The sequence below is a fragment of the Colletotrichum navitas genome, assembly GCF_030913465.1.
Source record: "Colletotrichum navitas strain CBS 125086 chromosome Unknown LY79scaffold_10, whole genome shotgun sequence".
Taxonomy (NCBI): domain Eukaryota; kingdom Fungi; phylum Ascomycota; class Sordariomycetes; order Glomerellales; family Glomerellaceae; genus Colletotrichum; species Colletotrichum navitas.
Window position 1 is genome coordinate 325207 of NW_026850556.1, and position 24454 is coordinate 349660.

Here is a 24454-nt window from a genome sequence, read left to right on the forward strand (position 1 = left end):
CTTTGCCCAAGCAGCACGCCGCTTGCATAATCATACGCCAGTTGATTGCATTGCAGGACCACGATGCAGGTTTCTAATGCTGACATGGATGGCAGCTCTGTTTGATTTGTGCTTGTTCATCTCAACCTCCGCCTCGTAACCTGTTCCCGGTCACTCCAAACTACAGGGATTGAGCTTCCTCGACTCGGGGCATATCTCAACTGCATAACAGGCTCAACAGCAAACCGCCCCAACGCGCTTTAGATATGTGACGTGTCGCATTATCGTACACGTGTGTTCAACTCCTGGAATAAAGTGTCGCCTTTTGTAAAGGGAAACCCGTCCTTCTAATAGGCTTCATGGCATGTAATGGCATGTTCAAGTCCAGCCGCGCTCGGATTGCTTTCAACGCCAGCCTTTTGGCTCCGTCCGTTTTGCATCATAAACTCTTCTGGAGTTGCGGGATCAAGGCCTCGTCAAGATCCACATGAACAGCAGCTGGACAATGTACGAGTAAAAGAACAGGAACTGGGTTCTCTGGTTCCGCTTGGCCCGTGAATCGCCTGTTTGCATAGGGCCAACACCATTGGCCGAGTTCTCGGGCAGGAGTACGTACTTGAGAGACCGCATCTGAAATGAAAAGTTAGTTATCGCAGCTGTGACAGGGGGCTAGTGCGAGCATGCATACCAAGAACAACGAGTTGGCCAGGAACGTGTAGAGGAACACCGACCAGCCAATCCAGCCACCTGTACCTTTGCCGCCGTTGAAGGTCTCCGCCACCGCAACGGTAACGATGATACCAACAAACTTATAGCCCGAGTACGCGATCAGATCGTAGAGCTGCGAGTCGTTCGAGATGCCCAACAGATAGCAGCCCAGCTTCAGACCCAGGATCTCCGCAACCACTATTACCAGAGCCGTCGACGCCGTGTATCCAAGAAGCTCGGGCTGGAACTGGCCGCGGAGACCGGCAATGAGGGTGGATAGGAGGATGTACGTCACGACGGCCATGACGGGGATGTACATGTCTGGACTGTTGATATCGTCGCGCGGCGGGAGATACCACCCCTCCTGGCCGCTAGGTCCAACGGACTGCTTGCGCGACCATGGCTTGTGCCTCCAAGGGAAGAGAACGAGGAATAGCTTGTTGATGACATAGGAGTTTGAGACGTTGAAGTAGTGCTTCAGGGCGTTGACGTTGACGTATCGGTTGAACTGCAATAAGGGTTAGCTTCGTGTAGGCCCGGCGCATCTTGAAGAGCCCAAAGGTGCTGCCGAGATTCGTGTGTTGGGGCTTTTCTCTTTCTCTCGACATACGTTCTGTTCCATGTACTCCTGGCCATGTCTGAAGGCCGACTGTCCGAACTGTGCCGCGACCTGCGCCGTGGGGTCGTTCATGAACTGTCCATATGCGCCGAAAACGTTCCCACTTGCGCCGCCTTGCTGTTGGTAGGGGCTGTTATAGCCTTGTTGCGACTGCGATTGCGACACGGGAGGAGGGGGCGAGCGCAGCTGGGGCACCGTCGAGACATGCTGGGGTACAGGGTGGTGCAAGGGAGGCGACTGCCCGTACGTTTGTGGACGCTGCATGATGGAAGAAGGAAAGCTTGCGTGGATTTCCGATTATGTCGTGAAGGGATATGGCGAGGGGTTTGTCAGGAAACCGGTAAACTGTGTTGGAGAGGACGTTCAGCGTCGAGGGTGTTGGGATGCCTCCCTTCTATGAGTCCACGTCGTCTTTGTCGGGCCACGAGCTGAGGTGGATGTAGCTGGTATGGAAATGTGTTTACTTCCATGTCATCAGCAGGGGCCGCGCTCAGATTACACACTGTATAGAACAGGCCTTCTTTCGCTGGGGGTTACAGTGCGGAAGGCTGGCGGATTATCCTCACTTCCGGATCTTATCGATAGGGTTTTCAAGCGATGCGATAGCAGGCCATCTGCGAAAGGTGCAACCAGCCAGCGGCCAAGGGTCTACGCCACAGGCCAGCTTTTTGGATCATCAAAGAAGTCGCCCCCAAACCAACGGTTCTCCCTCCCTCCTTTGTTCTGCCTGTCGTTACTCTCCCCCAAAGCTTTCCGTGTCGCAGAAATCCAAGGAACCGAAGCGCATACACAATGCTCGACACGTTCGAGATCCTGACCACATCCGGTGTGGTACTCTGGTCCAGGACCTATGCGCCTGTCAACCCGTCCGTCATCAATAACTTCATCGCTGATGTCTTTATCGAGGAGAAGGGCGGCGCTGCGTCTAGCCAGTCCGCAGCCAGCAACCCACCATACAAACGCGATCAGCACACACTCCGTTATACCTTTGTCAAGGAACTAGGTGTCATCTTTGTGGTATGTTCTTTCGGCACTCAATGCGCATTCCCTCCCACCAGCCATGTATAGCACTGACGGACTTGCGGGCAGGCCGTTTACAGATCCCTCCTGCACCTGTCGTGGATTGACAAGCTTGTCGACAACATCAAGACTATTTTTGTAGACTTATACGGCGAGCAGTTGACGAAACCTCACACGACGTTGGTCGAATGCCATAAGTTCGACGAGTATTTTGATCAGCAGGTCCGAGAGCTGGAGACGACGGGGTCCAAGGGCGACTCAAACATCTCGGCGGCCGAGTTCGCCAAGGAAGAGAAGACGTTGTCTGGAAACCTTGGCGACGACCCTCCCCTCCCCCGGGTCTGCATTATAGGGGTAAGCCGAATGCGCCGCCCGCCACAGTATCACGCGATCAATGCTAACCCGGCGACCAGGACGCGGTCTGAACGCTGCGAGCGGAACATCGAACGATCTGACGCCCATTGCGACGCCCAACACCTCGCGGCCCTCGACCCCCGGTACCAGCAGTGTCATAGTAGGAAAGGCTGGCCCTGTAGCGAAGATGTCGCGCCGCGCGCGCAAGGCTGGGAGCTCGGGGCCCGTCTCGTCTGGAGACGAGTCGGCCGGCAGGAGGCCTAAGGTCGCTACGCGGTCGTCAACGAAGAAGGGCCGCAAGTGGGATGCGGACGGTATGGCGGACGAGGACGACGACGTTGTTCTCGACTACTCGGCAGCTCCGAAGTCGGCGACGAGCGACTCGGAAGCCGAGCCGGCCGGCCGCTCCTCCGCGGTCGAGCAGGTCGACCATACGACATGGGGGTCCAAGACGGCAAAGGGCCAATTCGTGCTGAAGGATCTCGACGATGAGGTACACAACATCCTGGCCTCGGCGCAGGCCAAGAACAACACCTCGTCCAAGACGGAGGCCTCGGGCGGGCTGATCGGGTCCGGCCTGAGCACCATCGGTGGCCTGTTCCGCAACGTTGTCGGCGGCAAGACGCTCACCAAGGCGGACCTCGACAAGGCTATGAAGGGCATGGAGGAGCACCTCCTCAAGAAGAACGTGGCACGCGAGGCCGCCGTCCGGCTGTGCGAGGGCGTCGAGAAAGAGCTCCTGGGCGTAAAGACGGGCAGCTTCGAGAGCATCAACGCCAAGATCCAGGCCGCCATGGAGGCCTCGCTCACCAAGATGCTCACACCGACGTCCTCCCTGGACCTCCTGCGAGAGATCGATGCCATCACCGCGCCGCCCGCGACCTCCCTGCGCAGGGCCCGCCCGTATGTCATCTCCATCGTCGGCGTCAACGGCGTCGGTAAGTCCACCAACCTGTCCAAGATCTGCTTCTTTCTCTTGCAGAACAAGTACAAGGTGCTCATCGCCGCCGGCGACACCTTCCGTTCCGGTGCCGTCGAGCAGCTCGCCGTCCACGTGCGCAACCTCAAGGAGCTCACTGTCCGCGAGGGCGGCCACGTCGAGCTGTACCAGAAGGGTTATGGAAAGGACGCCGCCACCGTTGCGCGTGACGCCGTCTCGCACGCCGCCCAGGAGGGCTTCGACGTCGTCCTCATCGACACCGCCGGGCGCAGGCATAACGACCAACGCCTCATGTCTTCCCTGGAGAAGTTTGCCAAGTTTGCTCAACCCGATAAGATCCTGATGGTCGGCGAGGTAAGATCCCTCTTAAGTGTAGAAGAAGAAGAAGAGGAAGAAAGCTAACATGCGCATACCAAAGGCCCTCGTCGGTACCGACTCGGTCGCTCAAGCCCGCAACTTCAACGCCGCCTTCGGCGCCGTCCGCACCCTCGACGGCTTCATCATCTCAAAGTGCGACACGGTCGGCAACATGGTCGGCACCCTCGTCAGCCTCGTCCACGCCACAAACGTTCCGGTGCTCTTCGTCGGCGTCGGCCAGCACTACTCGGACCTGCGCAACTTCTCCGTCAAGTGGGCCGTCGAGAAGCTGCTGAGTAGCTCTTGAATGTGGATATGAAAAACAAAACAAAAGAAAGACAGAAAGAAAGGGATGACCAATTGCAAAACCGACACGCCCTCGTCACGGGCAAAGGGAGGAAGAGGCGGGTGCAGGCGGGCAGCCTTCTCCGGGGCGCGGGTTGTTGCCAACACACACATACCATACCATACCATACCACCTTTCTAATATGACTTTGGATGAAATGAACAAAACAAACCAAAAAGTAGAAGCCCTGTTTCTTCTCCGCGTTGGGTACTCCCAACAGGTTGGTCCATTTCTTGAATCACCAATCAGAGCCATCCATTCGCCATTGTTGATCTCTTGGTGTCTATCTCGTGAGAGATCAATGTGTTCCCTGGTTTCGGTAGACTGGGGACATCTTGCAAAAGAAGCATCGGGCTTCGCATTCGTGGCCTCCACAACCAGCACAATATGCCAACGAGGGCAGACTCAACGTTCACGGAACTTGGTCGAGATAATACTCAGATCAGGCGTGCAAATTATTACTATATACGTTCTTGTGTAGTGTAGTAGTAGTAGTAGTAGTAGTAGTGATGTAGCGGGAAGGGGGCAGGCAGTAATGGTGTATACGTTAGAGCAAGCGCAGTAGCGAGCGAAAACGTTAAAAAGAAAGGGCCTTCTCCTCCCCCAAAAAATATCCTCAGTTCGTCGTCATGTTTTCCTCTGCATTGCTTCGGACCAAATAAACAAAGGAAAATTAATTTTGGCCCTCGAGCTTCGGTCCCAGGGAGGACGGGACGGTGGCAACTGCAACCGTCCGTTTGCCCCTGAGGGAAAGGCCAAGGGGTAAGATACACCATCTGCTCTCGGAGATCCTCTAGCTCGGTGGATGTAGTGTAGTAGAAATAAGTCTTGCAAAAAGGGGGTATCATCATTCTAGTGTGTCCATTCTTGGGCTCAAGAGCATGCTGCATGAAAAAGATCGACTGCGGTGCGAGTGACAAAGGAAATCCTCCCGCCCGTTGATGCTTCTTCTTAATCTTCAAAAAAGTCGGTGTCGTCAAAGTCGCCTGGGTGAGCGTCCGAGTCGTATGCGCTGGACCGCATCATCGGGGGCGTCATGGGTTGTTGGGAGCGACTCGATGGGCGACGGCCAGGCGGGCTCTTCAGGGGCATAGGCTCGGATGGCACATCGGCCAACGACGGTCCTCGGGCTCTGTTCTGAAGCTGCTGAGCCGTGTACCGACGGCCGGTAGTCTGGAAGGCAGTCGGCTGGAGTTCCTCCGTGCTCGCCGGAGGGGTCTGGCGGAGGCCAGAGGCCGGTGGCGTCATCAAACCATTAGCTTTATTGCTGAATGATGCCGAGGCTGTCGATCGGGAAGGGGTGTGATTGCTGGTCAAGGCAGACCGTGATGTTGAAGGCCGGGGTGTCCGTCCGCCTGACGAGAAGATGGGCTGTTGGGACTTTCGCCAGTTGCCCCATGCTGCAGCCAGAGGGCCGACAGCTTGAGCGACGCGGGGCGAGGCGGCCTCGCGAAGAGACTGGGCAATGTTGGGCAGGTTGATGGCCGATCCACCGTTCATCGCGCGCTCGCGCTCTTGCTCCTCCATTTGAAGGTTAGCCTTGAGGCGAATGGCGGCATCCTTGACAGCCTCTCTGTCAAAGTCCTGAGCGGACACGGCAAGGATGATGTCTTGCAGGTCGCCGTGTCTCACGGCAAGAAGCTCACGCAACCAGGTGATCTCGTCATCGCGCTTGGAAATCTTCGTCGGCGCTTCGGGGTCGAGCTTGGCGACGGTGGACTCGAGCTCTTCGATGCGCTGCTCGCGGGCCTGCAACTGCTCTTGCAGGACCATGATGGACTCCCGCAGGGCCTGGGGTGAGATCTTCTCGGGAAGGTCCATGGCCTTGGGCACGGCGGCGGCAACGGTGGCGGCGGCCTTGGGTTGCAAGGTCGCAGCGGATTGCGCAGGTGGCTCGACACCGGCAGACTTGGCAGCTTGAGCGGCGGCGCGGGCAGCCTCCTTGGCAATCTCAAGCTTCTCCTCCAGGTGGGCGACACGGTCTTGCAGGTGCTCGGTCTTGGATGTCGAAAGGCTGAGACGCTCGAGAAGGTGCTGCTCGGTCTTCTGGCCATCCTCAACGGCGTTGCTGAGCTGGCGCTCCCAACGGGTCTGGAAGTCCTCAAGCTCGTTCTGGTGCTTGCGCTTCAGCTCCTCGATAGCTTCAGCCTTGCTGGTCTGAGCTTCCTCCATCATCATTTCAGATTGAGCCTTGGCAGTTTCAACATCCATGTTGGCCTGATCGAGCTCGGCTCTGATCTTGACAATTTGTTCCTCGAGTTCCTCGCGAACAACGTTGACGTGGTGATTGGCCTCATCAATCTCGCGCTGCATAGCGGCGCGCGTTCGCTGGACCTCGTTGATACCGGACTCTCTGGCCTCCTTGAATTCGCTCTGGTAGCGCATGGCAGACTGGTGGAGTTTGTGGTTCTCAGTCTTCATCTCGCCGAGCAGGGTCTCGAGTCGCTTGCACTCGCTGACAGCACGCATTCCCTGGCGCTCACCATTCTCCAGTCGCTCGATCTCGGTCTCTAGACGCTCACGTGTACGGGCCTCGGCTTGGAGCTTGGCGTCCAGGACCTCTTGACGTGCAAGCAGTGCCTGCTCGCGTTTGGTACGGCGGGCATTCTCCTCTGTGATGTCGCGAGCAGCCTGAGCCATGTCTTCCTGGAGAGAGACAAACTTTGCGCGCCAGCTTTCTCGGATACGCTCGTTCTCTTGAAGCTGGGCTCCAAGAGAAGCGAGGAACTTCTGCAACTCCTTGTTGTCATCGAGAGCCCCGTTGTAGTCGATTTGTAATCGGCGGGCGGTCTCAACAGCGCGCTCCGCTTCGGATCGCCAGCGGGTGGCTTGTTGATTGGCGGTACGCAGGTCGTCATCCATTAGGTTGATCTTGTTGGTGAGCTCAGTCTGGGCCTGCGTAGCATTGGTCTGCGAGGCCTCCATAAGAGCCACACGCATGGTGTGCTTGGAAGCGGCCTGCTCGAGGGCCTTGATCTTGTGGTTTTGCTCATCGACCTCCTCTCTGAGACGGTTCTCCTCTTCAGTAGCAATGCGGAGAAGCCGCTGGACCTCGGAGAGTCTATCTTCGGCTGTACGGCGGCCGTCCAACTCTGTCTGAGCCCTCTCCTCCTGGTTCCTGAGCTTCTCCTCGAGGTCACTAATGCGGTTGTCAAAGATACTTCGGTTCATGATTTCGACCTCGACGCGGGTCTCGGCAGCCTGCAGCTTTCTCTCCAGCTCTGCCGCGAGATCTTCGGCAGCACGACGATCAGTGACCTCCTTCTCAGTCTGGTTTCGCTCGACGTAAAGGCGTTCCTCAAGATCAATGATCTTAGCCTGGAGCTCACTCAGCTTGTTATTGACGGCCTCGTCGTTGCCTCGATCAGCAGTGGCCTGCTGGGATGGCGTCGGCATGCGTTTCTCAACAGCCTCCTCCACAATGTTGCGCAGATCCTCACCGCGGAAGTCAAGACGCATAGATGCGCCAAACTGCTCCCTCATCTCCTCCAAAGCCTTGAGAACGGCAGCGGTGGAGGCGTCGTCGGAGGCGGCAGGTGCGGCAACTGGGGCCACGGGGGGCATGCTTCGCTGCTGTACCGCAAAGGCGTCGAGGACGGCTGCGCGGATCTGCTCCATGCGTTTGTCACGGCGCGGGCTCAACGAACGGCGAGGCACAGGTTCTTCGTCCTCGTCGTCAGCATCGCTGTGCTGGATGTCCGCAGACACGCTGCGACGGACGGAAGAGGAAGCTCTTCTGGAACCACCCCGGAGTGACTGCTTAATGGAAAGAAGAGCCTTCTCCAAGGGGCCGAGGCGAGCGGAGAGCAGATCGCCGACGGCTTCATTGACACGGCCGTCGAAGAATTGGACACGCTGCTCCAGCTTAGCCTGTTCCTCGGCAGTGAAAGCTTCCTCCCAGTCGCTGTGCGCAATGCTCTCTTCCCCGATCAAGTGGGTGATGGGAGCATCGAATGACTGCATGCTCATAGGAGGATCGACGAAAGGATCCTCAACTTCCGTACTGGGCATCGCCGAGTTGTCGGCAGGGAGGTCGCGGTATTGCCGGACGGGGCTGGACGTCCTGCTGCGGTATTGACTGCCGGCTTGCATCTTATAGGGCGACAGGTTGGTAACGCCAGCGACATGGATTTGTCTCTGGGGACTAGGCTGGCGCCAGTTGGTAGCTTCGGTAGTGACCTTGTTCACGCCGAAAGTTGGATCATTATGTTTGAGGTGATCCATGATGGCATCAATCTCCTCAAAGGTCGGCTCGTGAGGCTCATCGTTGACCTTGTCCGCGGGTTGGTCGTCGAAGAACTCGCGAGCTTGGTGCTCGTCGACATGCTCTTCGGCTTCGGAGACGACGTATTCCTCAGGAAACTCTCCTTCTTCAAGCTCCTCCTCAACTTGGCGAGCAGGTGAGGGAGAAGCCGCAAAGCGAGACGCAGAAAGACCCTTACTCTTCGGCGGGCTGGCGAAGCGAGAAGCGCCGAGTCCCTTGAGGGCACCGAATTTGGGAGGGGTTGGTGCGCGGGGGGACGGTCCACGCAAAGGCGATGACTGGACCGGAGCCTCGGTACTCGGCAGTACAGGCTCGACAGTGTCTTCTCTGTCGCGGTCGTCCTCTTCGTCCTCCTCGGTCTCGGACTCGGGCGCAATAGCCCAGCCGCCGCCGGGAACGAATGCCCTAGCGGTGGCAGACAGTGACTTGTTGTGACCTTTCTTGTAAGTGTCGATACCGAACGGCCGAGCATCGTTGAAGTTCTGGACGTCCGACTTTGACTCAAATTCAAAAGGTGCCCAGTTCAGTTGCTGCTGATCAGGCGAAGTATCAGAGGGGCTAGTAGCAGTGACAGCCTTAGAATCAGTAGGGTGCTCGGAGGCGGCGGTAGAGGACATTGTGGTGTCTGCAGGCGTGAAGGCTTGCTCATCGCCCGACTTGTGCTCGGAGGCATCCTGCTCTTCCTTTGATCCGAGCTGAAGCGATTGCATTCCGGTGGGCTCAGGCGATGGTTCAGCAAACAGGGGAACGTCATCGCCATCCCCTCTCGAAGCCTTGGCCCTCTTGATGCGCGACTCATCAATCAGGCGACCGTCTGCGTCATCGGGAAGGTCATCTTGAGATTCGTCGTCCTTGTTGTTGCTGCTGCTGCTTGGACGAATGATCGGAATGGCCTTGCTCTTTTTGGGAGGTTTAACAACGTCAGAAAGGCTCAGATCAATATTGCCGAAAATGGAGCTAGTGCGGTTGCCGACGCTTTCGCTGCCTGACACAGGGCTGGTGACAGAGTCCGAAACATTGCCGAAGGGTGTGAAGGCTGGCGCATCCGGTCGGAACTTCGGGCCAGAGGCAGAAAAGCTGAATTCGCTTTGGCCGGGGGAGAAGACAGGGGCAGCAGCATTAATCTTGGAGATGGACTGTGCGCCAAATGAATGTGCCGATGGCGAGGCGACAGACGATGCGAAAGATCCGCCGCCCGCCTGGAAAACAGACGGCTGGAAATTATTGCTGCCACTTCCGAAGGTGAAACTGGCCTTGGACTCGTGGCCAGGGTTGAACTTGAATTCGGGGGCCTTGACGTTGAGCTTCGACAGTGACGGCTTGCTGGCATGGCTGGGTCTTCTCGGCATGCCCGAGTTGCTCGACGCCGACGAGACGTCGTTCCACGGGTTGCTCGTCGTGGAGAAGGAGCGCTGGTGCTGCTGCAAGAGCGTCGTGAGGCTGAAGTCCTGCACAGGCGTACCGAGGTTGCTGGGGTTGGTCTCGATCTCGGCCGCCTCGTCGATCCGATTGGTGTTAACATCATGCCATCCGGCCAAGCTATCGCCACGAGCCCGCATCTCGTCGTGGTGAGAAAAGAAGTTCTGCGACAGCGAGTGGCCACGGCTGTGGGGCCGCGGGTGGTGGAGAACAGGGCCGTCGCCAGGTTGCTGGATGAATTGCTGTTGCAATTGCGGGTGTGGCTGGAACTGGACGGAGGCTTCCCTCGCATGCGACGGAAGCTGTTGTTGAGAGAAATCTGCAAGCTGTTGCGCAGCAGCCTGCGCAGCGGCCTCCTCGTTGTGCGGGCTGTAATCCTCGTGCTCCAGCTCGTTGCGCATCTGTTCTTCCAAGTGGTATTCGGCCTCGTCGATCTCGGCCTGGAGGTCGTCGTCGTTAACCTGCGAGGCCTCCAACGGCTTCGCGGGGGTGCACTCTTCTTCTGCCTCCTCCTCATCCTCTCGCACCTCCTGCAGGCGTGGAGATGCCCGCGCAGGTTGCTGTTGCTGCATGAACTGCTGGTGGGGCATCATGGGGTACTGCAAAGATTGGTGTCGCTGGTGTGCGTTGAATGCAGGGCTGCCAGTCGGCGCGAAGCCCTCAGGAGTAAAGGGCGAAATGGGAGAAAGAACCCCGTTGAGCAGCGAGGGCGAATCGGTCCTGTGCTGAGAAGGCCAGCCCATTGGCGAATGCTGATTTGACATCTGGAAGGGCGAGTGGCCCATGGGGACCGAGATCGACTGTCGGGCATTGTACTTGGCCGGGTGGCTTCCAAAACCAACGGGAGAGACCATACTCGGGCTTGGGCCTGCGGAGGAACGGCCGCCAGGCACGAACTGTGTGGGGAAGGGGTATCCTTGCACATGGTTGCTCGAGGCCGAGGACGTAGGCATAGGCGGGGAGAAGGGCAGAGGCGGGTACTGCACCGAGGCCTGCCGGCTAGGTTGTGACGCCGCAGGGGATATTGACGGCGGCGGTGGGTCGTCATCGCCGAAGGAGACACCGAGAGCTCGCAATTTAGCTTCGTTAAGCTCGTTCACGTAGTTCTTCCAGGCTGCGGCACGTTTAGCACGGTTGTCATCTCCAAGTCTGGACCTCCCACAGCTTACCATTCAAGTCAGGCAATGTGACCTTGTAGGCATGTTCCGCACGCTCTCTAGCAACTTCGTCGAAGTCAGGCCAGGCGTCTCGGCTCTGGGAGTACCCTGTGCGGGCCTGGTACGTGCCCTCCGCCACATCCAGGTCAAAACCGCTGATGTCGTACCCGAGCTCCTGCCATGACCGAAACATGCCTTCAATCTCGGTCTGGTTCAGCGGCTTGGGCGCTTGTCCGGGGCGTCCACGCTCCTCGTCTTTGGGAAGAAGAACCATGATGTTCTTCCCCTTCCAAGGAACCTTTTTCTTCAGCCGCGGTGTCATGCTCGGCTCCTTGATTGAAACCCTTGCTGAGGCACTCCTCATTGGTGTTACGGGAGCTTTGGCGGTCTCGACGTGCGCAGCACTCGCGCTCCTTCTGGGCGTTGTAGGGATTGCAGGGAGGTCAGGCAGCTCGCCGGCCAAGTCGGCCGTTGAGAGGTCTGGGCTCTCCATAGTTGCGTCTGCGACGTCGTCTCGGGGCTTCGCGCTTTCCGGTTTAAGTGTCTCGACGCTGGATCGGGTGCGAGGGTGACGAGGTTCGGTGAGCGATGCGCGGGCAAGACGCGGCCGTGCTCTCGGTGTTCGCAGCGACTCTTTATCGTGCCAGACAGCTTCGTCGCCGGATCCTGAGCCGCTCAGTGAAGAGTGCTCGCTTCCGTCGCTGAACCAATGCCGACTCTCCGATTTTTCGCCCGCCGTGTGTTGGCGAATCCAATCCTCGGTCAATCGACGTGCAGGTCGTCGAGCACGATTGGCGAGGACTTGAGCTGCGCTGAGGTAGGGCTCTGGCGAATCGTCGTGGTCGAACGAAAGCGAGGGGGGAGGACGGAGAAAGGGGGTGTTGATGGCAATGTGATGGATTGGCGAGTCTTCGGATTGATCGCTGCCAACACTTTGGGGGCTGAGAAGTCTCGTGTCTTGGGTCGAGTACGGTGAGCCCCAACTGGCGGTAACGTACCTCTCCTCTTCTTCGACGCTGGGTTGGCTCCTCAAAATTTCCCGAGCTCGGTCAGGGAGTCTCGGCGCGGGCAGCGAAGGCAAAATAGGGGAGGACCCGAGGTCCTCGCCGTCGGCAACAGTGGACGTCGAAGAAAGGGCGGGCGACGCGGGCGAGTTGAGCGGTGAACAATGAGGCCCTTTGCCGTCCTGTGCAGGTGCAGCAGGAGGAGAACGGGATTGCTGTTGAGGAGACGTCTTCGAGGGACTCTGTTTCAATCAGGAATGGGGCCCAAGATCAGGGTGGCGTCTGCCGTGGGCTGTCAAGGTACCACTGGGGGAGGGGGAATGTGAAGCAAGGCGAGGTGAGGTGCGGTGAGGTGAGGTAGCTTGACTTACCACGGTGAGATCAGCGCAGACGATGGGACCGTCTGCAGCCAAGTCTCTTGAGATTTCGCGTCGAGGACCCTTTGTTCGCAGCCCTCAAAAAACGGCATGTACAACACGAAGCAGGCCGAGAGAAAGAAAGAAAGAAAACTAAGAACGGGCAGGCTGTCGAAGTTGTTGACAGGAATAAGGGGGTGGGAGGAGAAGCGGCCCGTGTGATTGGGGCCAGCTGTCTGTGTGTGTGTGTATTTGGCGGGTCGTATTTTTTTGGTCGCGACGACGCGTATGGAATTTTTTTCCGGGAAGGCGGGCAGGGCAGTAGGGGGGGCGCTCTATACTCTGTATAACCAGCCAGCAGGAATAAGGTATTATTTGCACAGGTGGCCCGACTCAGGGATTAGAGAACGGGGGGGTGGTTGCAGAAGGGAAACTGGGGGAGAGGGAAATTATTGACTAAGGAGCGACATGAATGCAAAAAGACGGCAGCTTGCGGGTACCGGACGCATCGGGATCACAGCTCGAGCTAAACGATGATGATGATCTTGATGACTTGACAGGTCGTCGTCGGTTTTTGGAGACGGGAGACTAGATGGGGGGTTGGGGGGAGGAGGAGGAGGAAGAAGAAGGGGTGGAGGAGGACGGAGGTGGGAGACTGTGTGTGTGTGAGGAAGGTGAAAAGCAGCCGAAGATTGGACGGGCCGGACAGAGAGGAACAAGGCAAGACGAGGCACGGCAGAGATTGAGAGAGAGAGGCGTGACACTCAAGGCAACTCAAAGCATTGCATGGCACAGGAAGCTAATGCGAAGGTTTCCTACGGATACTGTTCTTGGAGATGATGGTGTCCAAGCCGTGTGGGTGAAGGGGGAGGACTCGAGGTACCATGCACAGACAAGGAACGGGGGACTTGACGGGCAAGGTACAAGTACAGGCACAGGCACAGGCATGGCAACGGAAAGGAGCAGGTACGATGTACAGCAGGGAGCCAAGGCACGGCCAGGCGTGGGCTTTGATGCCGCTACACCTAGGAAAAAAAAGAAAAGAAAAAAGTTAGCACCAAGAGTTTAAAAAGTCCTCCGTCCATGCTATGGTAAGCTGCAGCAAAACCTCTCCCAAAAGCATTTGCCAGTCGAGTCATCAACTCAACAACCAGCGACAACCACGTCGACGGTGCATTCGTCTGCACTGTCGGGTGGGAATGCATGACCAGACGAGAGCGAAGAGGTTCGTTCACTCTTCTTCTCCTGGCCGTTTGCGTGGAACCTTTTTGAGACCGGTGGCACGACGAGATTGGACGTTTCTGGGGGAGAATGAACGGCGCAAGAAACAGCTGGCACTCGCTTGGCCGACGCAGTTTCCCTTCTTTCCACGCTCTTTCACATGAACCACGACGGAATGTCATTGGGGATTGGCAAGACATAGAGAGAGAGTCGGGGGACCCTGCTTTCCAATGGGGTGGACCGGGGCGTGCCAGGGACAGGCTGGCCACTTTGGCCAACTTGAATGACAGCCTTCCAAACAGGCCACTCGCTGGGCGGCCCTGCTAATGCTGTTTTAATGAGCGCCCCCACTACAACACGGGGCCGAGCTATGGCCAGGGGGGCAATCTCTCGCCTTGCCTGTGCGTGAGCAGCATGGTAGGTACATTCGGAAGAGAGTAGCCCCCCCGCAAATGAATGTACCCCTTAACAGATCGCACGCCCCAGAAATCGCTTCCCCCCTACTCTCGCATCACTTTTGGAGCTCTGGCTGATTTCCGCTCCATGAGGCCGCCCCGCCCGCTTGAACTCGTAGACGACATCGTGTTTTTTTGCCAATGGCTCGATGCTCACCCGGGTCCGTAACGCTCGTGGCCCAGATTAGCACGTCCTGTCCCTCGTTTTCGGCCGGTTCGGCTCACACCAGGCGTCTCGAAAGTCCCGTCGTGTCTGGGAGCGGTTGTGTCTTACACGACGGCGGCATCATGCCCCGCAGAAAAGAAGACAAAAAATAATAGCTTCAAGTGACCGGCGTCGGTCAATTTGGACGTTTTGCTGGACCCCGTGTACTTTTATCCGTTTCGTTTCTTTTCTCTCTCCTTACTGCCTGAGACAGGCACCGTGGATTGACAACGGCTGTTCCTGTCCCAGCCGCATCGGTCAGTCGTGAAGACAACCTGAAGGAATTGAGCTTCTTCAAGAGTGGCCCTCGGCACTAGAGAGGGAGAGAAAAGATAACGAAAAAAAAAAACGAAAAAAAAAGAAGAAGAAGAAGAAGAAAAAAGAAAAAGCCATTTGCGCCCTCGCTTGGACCCGGCAATCTGCATGACGGCAAACCCACCTTCCTGTCAGGATTCCGGGGTCCATCCCTTTCGACGCACGTCTCCCGAGGATCTCCAGACTCGACGTCGACAGGCGGTTGAACTCTGACGACGCGCTTGCAATTGCGACCCAAGAACAGAGGGGGGGGGGGGGGGGGGGGGGGGGGGTGCAGGTGTGAAATTAATGCGTCCGCGTCCTATCCCATCGGGCGCGAACGGACCTCACTAACCCCGGTGAGGGGTAGAAGCAAATTAGGCCACAGCAATTAACGCCAAAAGCCAATAGTTTTAGAGTACTTCTATTTATATGGCGTTTTGCCTATGCCAAAGGTACTAACAATCTCTACCTTTACATAAGGGTATATTGCAATCTAAGTAACCTTGCTAGGTTTTTTGTCGCTAGTTATTACTAGCCTGTTGCCGCGTACTACACTAGGAGCAAGGTAAAGCCTTTCCTTGTGACCCTTGCTGGTGGTCTAATAATGGAAGATTAGTCTTCTGTTTATGGGACTGTTGCTAAGGGTGCAAAACCTAGCGACCTTTTGCTAATGCTCTAAACTGTTGAATAAGCTGGCAGGAAAGCAGTTGCTGCTATTGATATTAGTTTATAACTTTTGGCTACTTTAGGTCTCCTCTTAGCTAGAGATAAAAGGTATTAATAACGATGACTTTAAGTAGAAAGGTCTAGGCAATAGCTTACTAGGATCCCTAACGTATACAGTAATTAAAGGAGTATAATGCCTTTATTTAGTCACTTATATTTACCCTATTTATGTTGTAGTTATAGTTGTCTATTGGCCAAGGGACCAGAAGGTCCTTCTAGGCATCTAGGCTGAAGACCTCTTGGGTAGTCTGCTTAGCTGCTGTCTTACTGGCTGGCCGGCGGCGCTGCTAGATTATATAGTCTACCTAGCTGCCTTTATATACTGTTAAAAGGAAGAGCACAAGGGCATTATTCTTCTAGGTAATTTAGTTAACCTATAAGAAAGTAAACTAGTTAGTATAGGTATTTATATATTAATCTAGTTTAGAGATATATACTAGCCTATTAGCAGTAGGAATAGAGTGTATCTAGCCCTATAGGATCCCTTGGCCTTCTGTACTTTTCTTAGCAATAAGTACAGCATTAATACTACTGTTTTTCTAGCATATGCTAAAGGCTCCGACTTGCTAGCTCCAGAGGGCCCAGAAGAGCCAAACCAAGGCAAAGAGGTTATCTAGAAATACGTAATATATTACTGCTAGCAGTAGGGCAAGAAGGGCTATAACTACCCACTGCGTTGGCGTAAGCCAGGCTGCCCAGTCTACTGGTTGGCTGGCCGGGTGCGGAGCTTTAGGAAGAAGCCTGTATAGGCCTTCTCTGTGTACATGCTAAAGCCACTAGAGGGAGTACCTAGATTAGGCAAGGACCTATACCTTAAAGCTGGTTAAGATTAGCTTTGTTAGGATAGTTGTTGTTTCTCGGCTTTAGCCTGTAAACCAGACTATTGCCTTGTCAACAGTAAGATTGGAGCTGGCTGTATAGAGGGGGTCTCTGGCTGCCTAGATATAGACTAACTATTAGTTAACCTTCTAATATATATCTAGCATCTTGCCCTTCTTTTGCTAGCTCTAAGTTATAAACTTAGAAGGGTTAAATATCTAAAGCTAGGCATAGAGTTACTAAAAGCAGTCCTAGGTTATAAAGCGTATAAATAGGTATAATAGGTCTTTGCTGTACTATTAAGTTAACTAGTATCTTAAGATTTAAGATTTAGGGTGTATACCTATATAAATTAAAACACTAAAGAAGAGATAAATCTTATTAGTAGAGGTATTTCTCTATTAATACACATGTGACCTTTGTTAATAGGGGCTAGCCTTAGATAACAGTGCAGTATTTGTCTAATTAACCTACTGTTAGATTAACTATAAGGGTATATAATAAAGAAAGAGGTTAATAGGTGTATTAAAGCTAGAAAGCCTATGGACCTTGGGCTGCCGGTCTAGCACTTTAAAAGGGATAAAGGAGCCCGGAGGGCCTGGGTCTGCCGGAGGCTTGTTGGGCCGGATTATTGCGTTATCACACTGCTCCAGGCAGCAGTTATCTGGGCAGGCAACGGCAAGGTCCTCTGGTAGCACCTCTACGTGGATAGTGCTGTAAATAGAGGTATTAGAGTCAGACATTGTGGATTTTAATGAGGATGTTGGTGATAATGTTGAAATTGGTGGTGGTTGCTAATAAAATAGCATTCTAAAACAAGGTATCGTCATGTATCTCTGAAAGTGAGGGGTAAAAGTGGAGGGGGATCCACAATAGGTTAGTGAGGTCCGTTCGCGCCCGATGGGATAGTTGCCGCAAGATGTCCTGCATCAGCTTCAACTCTCAACAGCCCTCTTCCGGGTTGCAGACACTGAGAAAGGAGAGGGGAGGCTTGTCCAAAGTTTGCGCCCCGCCTCCCTCGTCCTTTAGGGACAGCAATGTCTCGTTACTAGACGCGGTCCCATGGTCGGATACGACGCGCGGGGAAATCACAATGTTACAAATGGAGGACGCAAGGAAGCTCGGGAAAAGAAGATAAAGAAAGAAAAAAGAAAAGAAAAAAAGCATGGCAACAGCGTTGAACCTGGGTGGTGGTGAGATTGGATATCGCGAGTGATATAGCTGATCAGGGCCATCGGCTTTACCCATCAAGAAGGTGAGATTGAGATACGGAGGGGCACTGGAAAGTGGTTCCCTCGTGAAAAGCCCTTTTTTATTTCCGCTCCCGGCACCGTTCATGCGTTTGCGATCCGTATCTCGTGCAGGGCCATTTGCTCCGGACCGGGCTGAAACTTCTCTTTGCAATGGTCCTCTCCACCAAGGGGGCAGCTGTTGACAATCTTGCGTACCAACGGCCGTGGCCGTAGCGTCTCGTCTCGTGGGAGGTTTCTCACAATGACATTCTCGCCCTACAAGGCTCTGGATCTGGCCCTGGGTCTTTCGCTGGAGAAAACGAAGGCATTCAGAGACGCTATAATACAGGCAGACGACGCACGTCTGTTCGATTAACTACACCAGCTCGGGTTTTCGAGCGAAACCCCCGCACTGAATCTGCTTTCTTCGCTCTGTCATGTCCCAACGCGATATTACTCATATAAAAAGAAGGCTCTCGCTCGTCGACCGACGACCGGCAGAGTCCCGGATATAACCTCGTGCTTTTTGCCCTCGAAGAACCCCTTTGGGGAAAAGAAAAAAAAAACCGTCAAACCCAGGTTTCACCCGGTACAGCTTGATACTCTCAACAAACCTTCCTTCTGGCCCAGATTTATCTCCTGACCCAAACCGAGGCGGCTTGCGTTCCCATGGCCATGGTGCCGCTCCTTCCTGTAGACATGCGCCGCATGTGCCCATGGCCGACATCGCGCTGTTTTATACAACGTCAATTAATTTACGCCCCCCCCCCCCCCACGCCTCTCCTTCTCTCTCTAAGCCGGCATCGCTTCTCTGCCTCGTGGAAAAGAGACGACAGCTCACTCATGGGTCACAGAAGATGTCAAAGTCGCCATCTGAGGCCACGAACACCGCGTCGCTGAAGCTCTGCTGTGTGGCAGTGCTGATCGCCGCCTTGCATTGATCTATACCCGTCACCCGCCCTGGTCAGCGTGCTTCTTCTCATCCACTGCGACCGGAGACCACCTCTATATCTTGTCTCTGGCCTCTTCACTAATGAGAGGGGGTTTTGATGAGGGGGAAGAAGGGAAAGGACACCAGCCGCGGGGGCTGGACGGAGGCCAACTTACTGGACTGCTTGTCACATTCCGACACCGAAAACTTTTGGGACCCATTGTTGGCGGCATTGGCGCACTTGTTCTTCTGGTTATCGCACGCTCTGTTCGCCGCTGTCGCGAAGTCGGGCTGGCGGTCCGCGGCATCAGTATCCAAGTCCTCTCGCGTCCCGTGCAGTTGGAACCCGGCCAAGGTCATCACACTTACAAAGGTGTCGCCATCAACCTCGAACGGTCGTTCAGAGTTGCTCGACTTTGTGATCTGTTCGCGTGCGCCGAAGATAGGTCAGCCAAAACGTCGTCTCTTCATCCTGATGCCGCATATGGTCGTGCTTGTTCGGACTGAAACCGTGCACCCCCCTCCCCCGAGACTACCACACATCGGATCTCACACCCAGAAGTCCCAGCCCGACGATATCACCCGCCACCAGAGAAGGGAAAAAGAAAAAAGAAAAAGAGGGAAAAAAAGGCGGAACGAGGTCTTGGTTGGGAGACAACACGGGATCACGTACCGCGGACGCCTTCACGCCTCCCAGGTTACCGTCAAACGGCTGCAGGTTCTGCGAGTCCTGCCGCGGCAGCAGGCCCATCTTCCAGCCCATGCGCATCTCCTCGCCAATGTCGAACGCCATCACGCCCGCGGAGGCGACGGCGGCCGCCGAGAGGCCTCCGATCAATGTCAACGGCCGCATCGCCGATTATGCTTCTTCTTTTCTTCAATTACTGCCGATGCGTGCTTCCTCCTCTGCTGCCGCCGCGTTGACGTCGTCGGAAATCCTCGGTGGATTTGTCGCTTCGGATTGGATTCGTCCCGTCCTCCTTTTGCTCAAGTTCGTATTCGTGATCGTGACAATGGACCTCCTTAGTAAGACCTCCAGGGTTCGTTTTGTTGACTTTGCGAGGGGCGGAGACAGCTCCTTCACCGGCGGCTCATCAGAAAGAAAAAGGAGAATACGAGAATGCGTCCGGGGACCGAGGCTCAACCTCGTCAATTTCGTGTATGGCTTCTTGCAGTCGTGGTGGCGGATCGACTCGTGGACGCAGCGTGGAATCTAAAAGGAACGGTCCGCGCCAGGGCTGAAGGGGAAAGAGGAGAGAACGACGAATATGAGCAGAATCGAAAGTCAAATTTCGATCCCTTGCACTCCAGCAGTCTATTTTTCGACTGGCGAACGGATGGCCGACGCGGCTAGAGCAGATAACGACGCCGAGAGGAAAGGGGGGTAAATACGGTTGGTTGGTTGGCTCTCGCGGAAGGGAGCGTACCTGAAACGCCAGAGGAAGCACTGTCCAAACAAAAACGCAAATAAAGCCCACCCAAAGGGCCGCGCCAAAATGTGACAGCACCCCTAGCCGTACACCCCGAAACATCACTGAGACGGCTACGTCCATAACCGCAGACGGGCCCAGCCTTGCACCCGCTGTCCATGGCATGCACCCACGTGTCGATGCCCAGACGGAATGGTCGGGCCTAGAGAGGACGATGCTTCTGCCTGCCCAGCTGTTCAGATGGCACCCTGATAAGGGGCAGCGATCGCGCTGCTGATAATCGACATAGAGTTTAGGGAAGGGGTGACAGCCGAACCAATCCAAGTCTGTCGCAGGGGTCTTTCCTTTTTTGCCTTCACTGACAGACATCGCTCGTTCTGGTTCAGATGTGGTATGTGCTCTACTTTTGCCTTTGGCAGGAAACCTCATTTGGCGGTCGTGTTATTAAACTAGTATCTAAGGTACAAGCCATGAAAACCCAGTATGGTGGTATCCTTCTGACTTGCATTGCGTAGGTTGGTTGTGTCTCTACTGCCGTCGGTGCCCTGCCTAGGTAGGTGCGGAGGTCGCTCGGATGAGCCCACACTGATCAGGTTTGGTCATCGTGCTAAAGTCCAACCGATAAAGAAGAGGAATTCTGCATTCTATGTACATGTGTTTTATCCATTAGGCCTTAAACTTCGCGATATGCAATCATGCCTGCCGTAGCAAATTCGACGGTCCGAAACTCCGTTTGGCTGGCGGAGAGAGAGAGGGGGGGGAATGCCAGCCGCAATGTTTGATAGAAAAGAAAAATCATGGTGTATGCCCATTGTTGGACGAGACCGGGGGAATCAACGCTTTCTTCCGCAATGCAAACAATCATGACAAGACTCGGGTGGGCGTCATCTTTAGAAGTTTGACGATGCGTTGACTTGGTTCGGGGCGTGATAGCTCTCGAGAGTCGACTGGAACGGGGTGCGGCCTGCTCCCTGGGCGCTGCCGACCTCGGCCTTGGGCTCGTTGCCGTACTGGTTGTTGTACTCCATGAGACCGTCGTTCTCCTCGGCGTGCTTCTTCTTGCCCCAGATTCTCCACGCGACAAAGCCGAGGGCTCCGAGGACAATGGCACCACCAACACCGACCACAACACCAATGACAGTGTTACGAGTCTGGGTGGACATGCCAGAGGAAGAGTCGGCAGTGCTGGCTTCGTTCAGGCCCGGGGTGGAGGTGACGGTAGACTCGGATGTGAAGGAGGTGGGCTGACCAGCGGAGTTGGTCGTGGTGATGACGGTCCGGATAGTGGAGGTGACGGGCTGAATGGAGGTGGAAGGCTTGGAAGAAGCAGCACTGGCGCCGCTGCTCGTGGGTCTGTCGCTGTTGGCAGCCGACGAGGCGCTAGTCTGCAGGGTAGTGGGAGCGACTGAGTCGACAGGAGTGGTGGATGCGGGAGCGTTGGCGCTCGTGGACGGGGCTGGGGCAGCAGAGGTGGTAGTTTGGACAACGACAGTGGTGCTCGTGACGGGTGCAGGCGTTGTTTTGGTCTCTGCCGCAGGAACGGAAGTAGATGGGGCGGCGGCAGTTGACGTCTCGGCGCCGCTGATTCCTGTTTGTCTCTTGACGACCTCATCGCGGGGCTCGGCTCTGAAGTCGTACCATGATGCCTGGGCGACAGAGGCGGCGGCGAGAAGCGGGAGCACGCTCGTGGGACGCATGGTGAATGACGGACGGGTGCGGTGTGTGAGAACGGTAGGGGAAAGCGGGTGTTGTCGTCGGGGAGGGACGAATACTTGTATAAAATATGCGCAGTAGAGGTTTCTCCCTCCTGTTCGTCAGATAATGCGGCGAGTCGTCGGTGTATGTGCCGAAAACCTAATTGATTGGTATGTGTTTCGGAGACGGGTGTGGCAAAGCAAGGCGAGTCGGTTCGTCTGGAATTTGCGGAAAGTTCTTTCCCTCCAGGTGGGTGGTGCCCGAGTGGGTACAAGATAGGAGAACGGCGCGAGTCAAAAGGAGAAAGCGAGAACGAGCGGTAAGTAGTTAGGTAGATAAAACAACAGTACCTAGGTTAAGAGTGGTTGTCTTCTTTTCTTCGGGCAAGGGCGAAGTAAGAAGAATGATGCAGAGGGAAAACGAGAGGAAGGAAACAAGAGGAAGGATCAGAAAAGGGGGGAAAAGCGAGTGAATGGTTTTTATCAAGTGAAGGGATAATAAGGTGGTTGTGTTTGTTAGGTGGGTGGAAACGGGCGGGAGAGTCAGGAAAACAAGAATTCTTTCCTCGTATTCAAGACAGGAAGAAGGAGGATACTGCACCACCTAGTACTAGGATGGACTGGACGGTCAGCAGGCGCATGTGCCGGTTGCACCGGTGCTGTAGCATCTTAACAAGTACCGTTGCATCTGAGGTACCGACTAGTGTTGGTGCTAGGGACCTAACCTAGTAGGCTGTAGCGGAGCCTGTCGCACTGTCCCCGCGTGGTGGCTGTTCATGGCTTATTCGCGGACGACAAGGCACGTAGTACCAAGCACAACAACAGCAACGGCAGATATCTGTACACTGCACATTACGTACATTGTACGTACAGTAGACAGTTTACTCTCCATGTCAGAGAACAGGAAGCTGGGTAGGGCAAGGGAAGAGAAATGTGGTGACGGCGTTTTTTGCCTAAGATGCCAGGCTAAAAGTCCCCAGACGTGCTCGCTTGCTTGCTGCGTGATGACGACCCATTCATTGGTCGTGGAGTGGAGACGTTGGCCCGATGAAGTGGCGAAGCTCCCTCACGACAATCGATGCAGCAGATCCACTCGGAGGGAGCAGAAGGGAACAAGCAATCGTACGGATACAGTACTATGCGTACCTCGCTAGCTTGTGACATACCCTACTACTGCTCCTTCTCTGTCGATTATCCGTACTTTGCAAAGCACCCTCTCATTCGAACAAGCCCAGCACCGTTTTGGCTGGCACTGGGCACGTATTTAGGTGTCCCATTCCTTGAGGAAGGTACTTGAGAAGGTACATATATAAGTACCGTAAACACTCGCGAGAGTGAGAAAGCGCTAATCGGCAAGGGGTATGGCAGCCGCTTTGACGGCCGCTGTAAGGAGTATAGTCTGCTGGCAGAAACAGGGATCTAGAAGTGGCAAAAGCAGGGATTGGTCATTTACGTCAGCAGCAAGTTTGACCGCCTTCTATTCGGGGCTCAGCATGGTGTATAGACGCTAGCTTACTCCAGCTAGCGTACTACTCTTAACAGTTAACCCTCTAATTAGCGCTTTCATAATCTCGTGAGTGTCTACGCAGTAAGGTAGGTAGGTACACGTATGCAGGTACCTAAGGTACTTTACTATGTATGGTTGCCGACACCGAGACAGTGGCCGAGAAGCAAGCCCCCCCAAACTGTCAGCAACGTCTAGCGGCCAGGCCGTTGGGCAAACGGCCTCTTCTAGCCCTTCTAGCCCAGCAGCATCATCCACGTATTCCGACTCGGCTACATTCCCTTCCCAGAGCTGGTGCTGTCTTTGTCCCTCACGAGTGTTTGTCCCATGCGCCCCCGCGTGCCTGCTCTGAGCCGATCTTGTCTCTATTTTTGGCTGTTTTTTCATTCAGGGTCTTCCAAGCCCGTCCCCACCACCCACCATGCCCCTTACATTCTTCGTCATTCCTCCCGGCTTCCTTGCGGAAACCGGATTCCGCCGTCTCTTTTCAGAGGCCGGCATTCGTCGGCTGCTCTCCGCTGTCCCTTTTCCTCATTGGCAATCCTCCGGTATATCAAGGGTCTTATAGGGGTCCCGGTCCGCGACACTGGCCAAGCATAGGTAGCCTGGACGCCGAGTTTCGCCTCACTGGGTCATTTAGACCTGTTCTCCGCGGCGGACGACGTCATTCCTGCACTCGAGCGTCGTCCTTGCTCTGGAACAGCATGTCCGCAGCATACAGGGTGATGCTTGCCGACAACAGTCACCGTGGGCAGGCAGTGCGTGCACTGTAGCCGTGTCGTCTTTGGTGCCACTGGCTCGAGCAGTCTCCAAGGGGGACTTGATCCGCCAGATAATATTCGTCGGCTCTCGGAAACGCCCCCCAGTGCGATACGCGTACGCCCGCGAATTTCCAGATGAACCTCCCAAAGACGAGCCGATGCGAAATAAAAACACTGGACCGAGGACCGCGTTTCGTCCCGTCCAACTTCTACCCATCAGGGCACCCACGACACCCTTGCGAAAAGCCTCATGTCCTACGACCCTCGTCGTGCGTTCCTCTTCTTCCGAGAAGCGGCGGCAGCAGCTAGGGGTATGGGTTAGGTTAGCGGTGGTTACAGCAGCACTTACCCCCGCGAGCGGACACTTTCTGGACTTCGCAGCCTCTCCATCCCCAACAGACGGTGGCTGACCGAGCAACAGACTACGCTCTGCATCGGTGGTCCACCCGAACGTGGACTTGTCGTTTTCTCGCTGTTCTGGCGGCTGAGCCACTTCCGTCCGAGTGTAACAAATTGGGGAAAATCCAGACGCGAGGTTCCTCCTCCTACCGGCCAATGTTCACCGTGTACTCAACACCTGCCAAGAGCGGTTAGTTCACATGTAGGGGTAGGCCGCACTGACGCCTACAATCAATACGGGAACCGATCTCCCACCC

At 55.3% G+C, this 24454-nt stretch overlaps 7 protein-coding genes across 7 annotated transcripts; 3 read left to right on the plus strand and 4 right to left on the minus strand.

Moving 5' to 3' along the window:
- Positions 1-7: 7 nt before the first annotated feature.
- On the minus strand, positions 8-1754 carry LY79DRAFT_542990 (YIF1-domain-containing protein). Its single transcript, XM_060557024.1, has 3 exons — positions 1298-1754; positions 668-1195; positions 8-609 (listed from the first exon to the last, which is right to left on the minus strand). The coding sequence occupies exons 1-3, from the start codon at positions 1568-1570 to the stop codon at positions 445-447; spliced, it is 966 nt and encodes a 321-aa protein (XP_060417704.1). The 5' UTR covers positions 1571-1754; the 3' UTR covers positions 8-444.
- A 344-nt stretch (positions 1755-2098) lies between these two features.
- Positions 2099-4284, plus strand: LY79DRAFT_587723 (SRP54-type protein; the record flags this gene model as incomplete). Its single annotated transcript, XM_060560809.1, has 5 exons — positions 2099-2323; positions 2396-2628; positions 2679-2680; positions 2740-3974; positions 4039-4284. The coding sequence occupies 5 exons, from the start codon at positions 2099-2101 to the stop codon at positions 4282-4284; spliced, it is 1941 nt and encodes a 646-aa protein (XP_060417705.1).
- A 990-nt stretch (positions 4285-5274) lies between these two features.
- LY79DRAFT_508851 (myosin class II heavy chain) lies at positions 5275-11656 on the minus strand (the record flags this gene model as incomplete). Its single annotated transcript, XM_060553992.1, has 2 exons — positions 5275-11120; positions 11176-11656. The coding sequence occupies 2 exons, from the start codon at positions 11654-11656 to the stop codon at positions 5275-5277; spliced, it is 6327 nt and encodes a 2108-aa protein (XP_060417706.1).
- Positions 11657-18241: 6585 nt separating this feature from the next.
- Positions 18242-19470, plus strand: LY79DRAFT_34147 (uncharacterized protein). Its single transcript, XM_060552570.1, has one exon. It carries the CDS (start codon positions 18528-18530, stop codon positions 19434-19436), a length of 909 nt encoding a protein of 302 aa, XP_060417707.1. The 5' UTR covers positions 18242-18527; the 3' UTR covers positions 19437-19470.
- LY79DRAFT_34141 (uncharacterized protein) lies at positions 19383-20498 on the minus strand. Its single transcript, XM_060552569.1, has one exon. The coding sequence runs from the start codon at positions 20266-20268 to the stop codon at positions 19504-19506; it is 765 nt and encodes a 254-aa protein (XP_060417708.1). The 5' UTR covers positions 20269-20498; the 3' UTR covers positions 19383-19503.
- Positions 20499-20729: 231 nt separating this feature from the next.
- Positions 20730-21536, minus strand: LY79DRAFT_577029 (uncharacterized protein; the record flags this gene model as incomplete). The annotated part of the gene is made up of 1 exon (XM_060559849.1): positions 20730-21536. The coding sequence occupies one exon, from the start codon at positions 21534-21536 to the stop codon at positions 20730-20732; it is 807 nt and encodes a 268-aa protein (XP_060417709.1).
- Positions 21537-22945: 1409 nt separating this feature from the next.
- Positions 22946-24168, plus strand: LY79DRAFT_34275 (uncharacterized protein). Its single transcript, XM_060552579.1, has one exon. It carries the CDS (start codon positions 23172-23174, stop codon positions 23808-23810), a length of 639 nt encoding a protein of 212 aa, XP_060417710.1. The 5' UTR covers positions 22946-23171; the 3' UTR covers positions 23811-24168.
- The last annotated feature ends 286 nt before the right edge of the window (positions 24169-24454 follow it).

Bases quoted from the DNA above. Each gene is read 5' to 3' on its own strand.
- LY79DRAFT_34147 (XM_060552570.1), top strand. From the start codon at position 18,528: ATGAGGGGGAAGAAGGGAAAGGACACCAGCCGCGGGGGCTGGACGGAG.
- LY79DRAFT_34141 (XM_060552569.1), bottom strand. From the start codon at position 20,268: ATGAGGTTTCCTGCCAAAGGCAAAAGTAGAGCACATACCACATCTGAA.
- LY79DRAFT_34275 (XM_060552579.1), top strand. From the start codon at position 23,172: ATGGTTGCCGACACCGAGACAGTGGCCGAGAAGCAAGCCCCCCCAAAC.
- LY79DRAFT_542990 (XM_060557024.1), bottom strand. From the start codon at position 1,570: ATGCAGCGTCCACAAACGTACGGGCAGTCGCCTCCCTTGCACCACCCT. The intron at 1,196-1,297 runs GTATGTCGAGAG...CCCTTATTGCAG, and splicing joins AGGAGTACATGGAACAGAAC to TTCAACCGATACGTCAACGT. The intron at 610-667 runs GTATGCATGCTC...TTTTCATTTCAG, and splicing joins TGGCCAACTCGTTGTTCTTG to ATGCGGTCTCTCAAGTACGT.